Source organism: Salvelinus sp. IW2-2015, unplaced genomic scaffold (genome assembly GCF_002910315.2).
Source record: "Salvelinus sp. IW2-2015 unplaced genomic scaffold, ASM291031v2 Un_scaffold16629, whole genome shotgun sequence".
Classification (NCBI taxonomy): domain Eukaryota; kingdom Metazoa; phylum Chordata; class Actinopteri; order Salmoniformes; family Salmonidae; genus Salvelinus; species Salvelinus sp. IW2-2015.
In genome coordinates this window covers 116,624-125,472 of record NW_019957680.1, presented here as the reverse complement: position 1 = coordinate 125,472, position 8,849 = coordinate 116,624, and the positions used below count along the sequence as shown (strand labels likewise).

At 39.7% G+C, this 8,849-nt stretch overlaps 1 protein-coding gene across 1 annotated transcript in view; it reads right to left on the bottom strand.

The window, feature by feature from the left end:
• Positions 1-7,124: 7,124 nt before the first annotated feature.
• Positions 7,125-8,849, bottom strand: part of LOC112080985 (cysteine-rich PDZ-binding protein) — a 3,921-nt gene continuing 2,196 nt past the window's right edge. Inside the window, exon 5 of the mRNA XM_024146929.2 lies at positions 7,125-7,649. Within this exon, the coding sequence (XP_024002697.1) occupies positions 7,585-7,649 (65 nt within the window). The 3' untranslated portion in view covers positions 7,125-7,584. The remainder of the gene's footprint in view (positions 7,650-8,849) is intronic.

The window sequence follows — 8,849 nt, the reverse complement described above, 5'->3', positions numbered from 1 at the left end:
TTAGAAGACCCATTTGCGACCAAAGCCTTTAACTTCCTGACTGATGTCTTGAGATGTTGCTTCAATATATCCACATACTTTCCTCCCCATGATGCCATCTAATTTTGTAGCACCAGTCCCCCCTCCAGCAAAGCACCCCCACAAACATGGAGCGCCACCCCCGTGCTTCAGGGATGGTGTTTTTCGGCTTGCAAGCCTCCCCTTTTTCTCCAAACACAACGATGGTCATTATGGCCAAACAGTTCTATTTTTGTTTCATCAGACCAGAGGACATTTCTCCAAAAAGTATGATCTTTGTACCCATGTGCAGTTGCAAACCGTAGTCTGGCCTTTTTATGGCGGTTTGAGCAGTGGCTTCTTCCTTGCTGAGCGGCCTTTCAGGTTATGTCGAATATAGGACTCATTTTACTGTGGATATAGATATTTTGTACATGTTTCCTCCAGCATCTTCAATCTGTCTAAAACAATTGTTGGGAAATGACTGTTGTCAAATGCACAAAGTAGATGTTCTAACAGACTTGCCAAAACTATAGTTTGTTAACAAGAAATTTGTGGAGTGATTGAAAAATTAGTTTTAATGACTCCAACCTAAGTGTATGTAAACTTCGACTTCAACTGTAAGTATCAAAAGTAAATGTAATTGCTAAAATATAAGTATCAAAAGTAGAAGTAAAACTTGTCAAAAATATGAATAGTAAAGTAAAGTACAGATACCCMAAAAAACAACTTCGTCTTTTGCGATTGCTTACACACTTGTTGCGGAATTTGGCTCATTGTGTCAAAACTCTACACACAAGTCAAATAAGACACAACACTTAGAGATAAACATGTCTCTTCTATGTCAAAATGAAACTCTGCCATCAAAACCTAACAATCCTTTTTCAAAATGGTATTTTTGCAACAAAATGTTACAGACATGYACCATTTGAATTACTCTTTCAAAGCAGCAACACACTGATGTACTTTATACAAAACACTGCTGTCTTTAGTACTTTGTATACCTTTTTAATGTTCTCATACAGGCTTCTGTGAAAGATTGTTCCAGTACAGTACATCTACTCACATTCCAACTAACACAAAAATAGAAAGGCTTCAGAAAAAATATACAGTTTATTTTTTTGCCGTTTCCTGTTTTTACAACAACAACAAAAACACAAAGAAAAGTAGAATTACAGTACAGTAATCAATACAATATGTTATTGTAAGCTCACGGAAAGAAACATTATTACTGTAAAATTACAGGGCAATGGTAAACAAAAAATAGTATTGTAAGGGATGGGGTGAATGGTTTATGGATCCCGCCTTCTGTTAGGGTCTGGCCACATTACCTCATCCACATCACAAGCAATGTCATCCCTGGCTAGGAAACAGGGAAAATATTGCCTTGCCCCATATCCAACCCTGGACTGACCCCACTTCAATGTCTCTGCATGCCTCTTCCATTGCTTGCAGAAGAGGCATGTGGTTGGCGGTCATACACTTTTCATTGAGAAATGGGGAGTAAAGGGGCAAGTATACAACTGTGAAGTTATTGTGGTTGGTGAACCAGTCCCTGACCAGAGCAGCCCAGTGGAAACTAACATTATCCGAGATGACAACAAACCTGGGCTGCTCTGGTCCGTCCTGTACAGCTGCATTATGTAGTGCTTCCAGAAATATGATTATGAGTGCAGTATTGTAGGGACCCAGGGTGGCGTGGTGATGGAGAACTCCTTGCAGACTAATGGTGGCACACAAGGTGATATTTCCCCCGCGCTGCCCAGGGACATTCACAACGGCTCTGTAACATTTCGGCCCCGACGCCTGGTTTTAGCTAGATTGTCATTGATGAAGCTGGATTCAATGAACTCATGAGGCTGTGCAGCTGCATCAAAGTCCAGGACTCTCTGTAACAGAAAATGCATTCACTGTACCGTGAATATGGTGTTACTCAAAACACAGGACTACAATGTTTACATTTTCACACAAGGATAGGGGTGGGGGTGGTTTGGGTCAGACACATTCAGTCAAAACTACAAGCTACAGGCAAGGCAGGTGSTTGTCATTGGTGAGGTTCTTTTTAACATACTGTTCTGTCATMCTGTACACAGTAACATCAAAACTGTATTACATGTACTTCACAGCACTATACCTATTTTTTTTTTATCACTGGGGAGCATAGACCTAATATTGTAGGACTACATTGTATTGTACGGTGATGCAGAATGATGTGCAACAATTACAGTCTAGTGTAGAAAGCTGAAGACATACCTGTTCTCCAGTCTAAATGTCTGTATTATGGATGCTACCGTGTAACGACTCAGGTTGGGCTGGACTCTCTGCCCAGCCTCCCTCATCGTCAGGCCATGATTTATGACATGGTCCACCAAAGTGGCCCTAATGTCGTCGGAAATATGTCTCCGTCTGTTGCCTGGTCCCCTTCTTTGTTCTTGTCCTAATCCTCCTCCTATCTCTCTCCCTCTTCCTCTCGCTCTCGCTGCCTCCATATTTGTGTAACAGTATTGCTTCCGTCCCTCTCCTCGCCCCTACCTGGGCTCGAACCAGGGACCCTCTGCACACATCAACAACAGTCACCCACGAAGCATCGTTACCCATCGCTCCACAAAAGCCGAGGCCCTTGTAGAGCAGGGGAACAACAACTTCAAGAGAGATCTCAAGGCAAGTGACGTCACGATTGAAACGCTATTAGCGGCTCTCACCACCTAGGGTAATAGCGCCATTTCATCAACGGTTTACCTTTGACAAATTCTCACAAAAAGAGGTGAGGTACTGAGGTCTATGTTATAGTGTCGTAGGCTCCAGACTTAAATTTGGTGTTCAATTAATGTATATTCAGTGTTTCTATCTATAAAGTAGTTGTGTTTTGTGTGGGATGTTAGCCAATTATCTATATATGGTATTGGTTTGTGTTTTTCCATAAACTGATTTTGCAAGAAATGTCATTTCTTGTAACGAAGTTTCTCCTAATGTAATTGATTACATGTGTTGGTAGTGTTTTGCGCAGTGTGTTGCAGACTGCAACACTAAGTGCATAAGCAGAAAATGTGTTTGTGACTTTTGGTGGCCTTTGTTTAAGGCATGGTTACAATAAGTTAATGGTTTTGATGCTCTGTAATTGTCTAAGCATTTACTTTAGTGTGGTTTGTTTAATTCGCAAAACTTGTGAAGTTAGTAGTTTTTTATATATGTTTTTTACTTAAGTTTACTTGTACAACACACTTATGCATTTTTTTGTTTTTACCACAAGTTCAGCCAGTATTCTAAAATGTAGGAAAATCGTGTTTATCCACATATACATGCAATTTAGTCGCCCTGTACTTAGAGATTCTTTTGTTATTGTCTTTATCATTTGTGTTTTGGTTCAGGTGTGTGATTTTGGGTAGGGTAATGCTTATTTATTGTGTTTTATATATTATATATTTTGTTGATTTTAATACTGAGATAGAGAGAGTATTGAGCGCTTTTCAATATTTCAGTTTGTGTCTAAATGAGTATTTCTGTTTGTTCTCTTCTGATATTTGTTTTGTATGAACATATATTCTTTTATGTGTTAGCCCTTTTTCCTCACCTGTATTTGTGGTGAATGTCTCTGACCTTATGTTTGTGCACATAGCCTTTTAAGCCCTTCACGGTTTGATTTTTTGTAATTTTAGTTAGATTATTTGTTTTTGTTTTGGTTCTTTTTCTTCTTTATTTTTAAGAGAATATGTACGCTTTCACCATATAGCTCTGCATTAATCTCCTTTGTTGTTTACTCTTTCTATATCTAGATACATGTCTCTGTTTGTTTACGATAATATTTTTCTAAACATCTCTCTTCATTATGTATCTATATATTGCTATATTTATAATCATGTTGGTTTTTTTTTTTATATAATTGTTTAATTTTTTTTAGCTATATTATTATTAATATTATAATTTTATAATAACAGATATTCTCTCTGTACTCATTATCATTTATATGAATAGTTGTTTTTTTCATGTTTATATCCTCTCTCTCCTTTTTTTATTCTTCTCTTAGTTATCTTGTTTTTTTGAGTGCACTCTCTTTTTGGCAAGCTAATTTCATGCTTCACGTCTTTCTTAGGTATGAGCTACAAATGCTTTGGTTGTGCCATCTCCTGTTATTTTTTTGGTTGGATGTTTTTCATGTCTCTATATTTCTTTCTTTTGTCTGTAGATTTCTTCTTTCAATGTGACTCTTCTTTTCATTATGGTTTGAGTATCTTTAGAAGAGGGTGAGCAGTTGTCTTTGTGTCATCAGCTTATTCATATGTTTTCCTGGTTCTTTGGTCTGGGTTCTCTCTTTCTCGAGGATATATTTCATCCAGTTACTCTATATGATCTTCTGAATTCATACTTCCCTTTGTCATATGTCATTGTGCTTTTGTTTGATTTTTGCTCTTATATCGGTTTGTTTTTGGTTTCTCTGTCTGATATGGTTCTTCTCTTGTAGCGCTCTCTGGAATGTCTTATTGTGTTTTTGATAATCAATTGTATGATTCTGCTCTGTACTTGAATCTTGATCTTGTGTTTTCTCATGGTCTGAGTGTCCTTTAGGTGCCTTTTGGCCACTCCAAAGCGGGCTGTCATGTGCCTTTTACTGAGGAGTGGTTTCCGTCTGGCCACTCTACCATAAAGGCCTGATTGGTGGAGTGACCTCTGAAGCTCTATCAGACTGACCACTGTGTTATTGGTCACCTCGCTGACCAAGGCCATTCTCCCCCTATTGCTCATCTAGGAAGAGTCTTGGTGGTTCCAAACTTCTTCAAACAGTATACAGTGCATTYGGGAAAGYGTTTAGACCCCTTGACTTTTCCACATTTTGTTACGTTACAGCCTTATTCTAAAATTGATTAAATCGTTTTTTCCCTCATCAATCTACACACAATACCCCATAATGACAAAGCAAAAACAGGTTTAAGAAATATTTGCAAATGTATTAAAAATAAAAACCGGAAATATCACACACGCTAATTTACATATACATACATAGTGCATATGGTACAAAGGACATATACATACACATATTACCTTAGAACATTACTGTAAGAAATATCTAACATTCTGTGCATGTGCACTGTTCCCCTCCCCAGTCCAGGAGCATCTGACCAAGCAGATTGCCATGGCGATATCTGAGGCACTACAGCCAGCTGGAGTTCCCGTGGTTATAGAGGCAGCATGAGTACTTCACACTCTCTCTCTCTCACTCAACTCGGAATGTGTTTCAAACTGCTTTAAGCTGCTTGAAGTTCTGGACTTACAAATCACATGTTAATCACATGTTATCCATGAGAGAGAAACATGGCTTTTCTGGTGTTGGTGTGTATATTATAATGATGTGTGTGTGTGTGTGTGTGCGTGCACATGTGTTTAGTGATGCGTGGGGTTCAGAAGATCAACAGTCGAACATGACCAACTGCATGTTGACCCCTGACGTGTGTGTGTGTGTGTGTGTGTGTGTGTGTGTGTGTGTGTGTGTGTGTGTGTGTGTGTGTGTGTGTGTGTGTGTGTGTGTGTGTGTGTGTGTGTGTGTGTGTGTTGTGTGATGTGTGTGTGTGTGACTGTGTGTGTGTGTGTGTGTCGTGTGTGTGTGGTGTGTGTGTGTGTGTGTGTTGTGTAGGTTTGGTGTGGTGTGGGTGTAAACTTAGTGCCTTCAGCTGCTCAGTTAGAACAACCTGAACATCTATAAACATTCTACTGTACATATAATTACACTGAACAAAAATTTTTTAAATGCAACATGCAACAATTTCAAAGATTTTATTGAGTTACAGTTCATAKAARGAAATCACTCAATTTAAATTAGTCCCTAATCTATGGATTTCACATGACTGGGCAGGGGCTCAGGCATGGGTGGGCCTGGGAGGGCATAGGCCCACCCACTTGGGAGCCAGGCCCAGCCAATCAGAATAATGTTTTTCCCACAAATAGGCTTTATTACCCCCCCACTAGTTTATAAGTCAAAGTGTCCTACTATAGATACACTGAGTGTACAAAACATTAGGAACACCTGCTCTTTCCATGACAGACTGACCAGGTGAATCCAGGTGAAAGCTATGATTCGTTATTGATGTCACCTTTTAAATCCACTTCAATCAGTGTAGATGAAGGGTAGSAGACATGTTAAAGAAGGATTTTTAGGCCTTGAGATAACTGACATGGATTGTGTATGTGTGCCATTCAGAGGGTAAATGGGCAAGACAAAAGATTGAAGTGCCGTTGAACGGGGTATGGTAGTAGGTGCCAGGCACACTGGTTTGACTGTGTCAAGAACTACACCGCTGCTGGGTTTTTCACGCTCAACAGTTTCCTGTGTGTATCAAGAATGGTCCACCACCCAAAGGACATCCARCCAACTTGACACAACTATGGGAAGCATTGGAGTCAACATGGGCCAGTATCTCTGTGGAATATTTCGACACCTTGTTGTCCATGCCCTGGCGAATTGAGGCTGTTCTTAGGGCAAAAGGGGGTGCAACTCAATATTAGGAAGGTGTTTGTTGTTGGAATGTTTTGTACACTGTGTTAATTTCTTAATATGTGCAACAATGTTTTCCTCTCTCTATGTTGCCATATTTGTTTTCATGAATCGTGTGTGTTCTCAATAAAAGGATATCAATACGACGGCAGTGGTTTGCCTCTTCCTTTCTGTGTAACAGGCYGGATGTGTGTATGGTGGGGTAGAGTGGAGAGCCTGAGGGCAGACGGGACATTTAAATGTCAATGACCTAGCCAACCTCTGTTCTCTAACCTGACCCTGGGTTGCACAGGAAGTTACAGCATCCTGTKTCACATCATGATGATGTCAGAGTTTCTAAACCAATCACTGTGGGGCATAAAGCTGACAGAGATCCCACGTTCACGTGCTAGTCGGAATTAGGAAACTCAAGACCTTTCCGACTAGCTAGCTGGTTGTAGTTATACATGTGCCRCRTTAAACCAGTTAGAAAGTCAGAAATCTCAAGAGAAAACGACTAGCAGGTGAACACGGCAAGACAGAAGAGGGTAATGACTCGTGATCATGCCTACTGAATAAGACCATGTACACTGAACAGACAGACTTGTTGTCATGTTTTGGTCTTTCGTCTGAAACTACACAAAGGTAATAAATAATCATGTCATTGCCGTTACATATTGAATATTTTAATGCACTCAAAACATAACACTTCATATAATTCACAAAGAATCAATAAAAGGAAACTCCTGAATCAGAGCAGATTTGACACAACAGGAGAGAAACCATCAGTCCAGGTATTAAAACTAAAAGTAGTCTCCGATTTGGTGTGTGAAACAGTGCTGGCCACGTATTGCTGCTACAAAGCTGAAAATTATAGGAGCTTTACAATAGGGAGGGAAACTCTGCTCCACATCTGTCACACACACATACACACACACACACATACATACATACATACATACATACACACAGAGTAAAAACCCCTTGACTGCAACTCTGCTATGAGTGTTTTAGACAGGGGGTCTAAACAACAGGATAAAGTCGTCATTCCTAGTGCACACCTTCCTCCACCTCTATCTTCTCCCCTCTCCCTCCGGTCATCCTGGTGGCCTGTCAGAAGCCTGTCAGACAGAGGTCTGCTTGTAGTTCTTGGTGTCCAGAACCTTTTTCCCACACATGGCACAGATACCTGAGAAACAAAAAGTGAGATTTTTTATTTTACCTTTATTTATACAGGTTTTTTCTCATTGAGATATCTCTTTTCCAAGAGASACCTGGTCCAATAGCAGCAGGGGGAACAACATTTCAGACAAAACAACTTACATACACTAACACAACATTAAACAAAACTATAAACACACATACAGTACAACAATTACATATTACATTAAAAACACAAACATCTTGACTAAAAACAGCTGGCCTAAAAACAATTACACTCTATGATATATMCACCGATCAAGTGTTTAAACTCCACCAACGAAACTAGATCATCACATTTTAAAATGTTCAGGAGAGAATTCCAGGACCACGGTGCTGAGTAACTAAAACTATTTCTACCATGACCTGTTCTAATTTTTGGTACTGTTAGAAGCAAATCAGAATGGGACCGTAACCGAATTTAGAATCAGCTTTAAAATCATACAGATTCTGTTGTATGATGTAAATGCTCTTTGGGCTTTTTTCAAAAGCTAAAGATTAAACTACTACCACTGAATAAAGAACCGTATCAATCTGCATAAAAATGAACATCCGCTGTTTCAATAAGATCCCCAATGTTGTTGATATACAAAATGAACAACAGTGGCCCAAAATAGACCTGCGGAAACACCTGAGCACAAGCTCTATGTGGTACTCAGATTTACAACCAGTCCGCCCATGTACCACATTGTTATGATTTAGATACGGTCAAATTTATAGAACCAATCTAGAGCCATGACCAGTAATTCCCAACATGTTCACCTTTGCACTAACACAGCCAGCGTCCACGGTGTCAAAAACCTTCGACATATCAATAAAAACAGACACACAATGTAACTCTTCATCAAGAGCACAGTTGATGTCCATTTAAAACCTTCAATGTTGCTCGAAACAGTGCTGTGGCCAGACCTAAACCCTGTTGCATTCCATTTAAGATGTTGTTTTCTTGAAGTAGGTCTTTAGCTGCCTACTAACTAAGGACTACAGTACTTTGACAGTACAGACAATTTTGATATGGGGTCGATAGTTAGCGAGGATCTCCACTTTCAGGAGAGGCAGTACAAAGCAGATTTCCATAACATCAAGCGTGAGGTTAAAAAAACATGTAAGGGGAGCAATGATGTCTGCGGCTAGGTGTAGGAGGCGGGGTCTAGTCATCAGGGCCAGGGGATTTTTTTAAATCAATCTC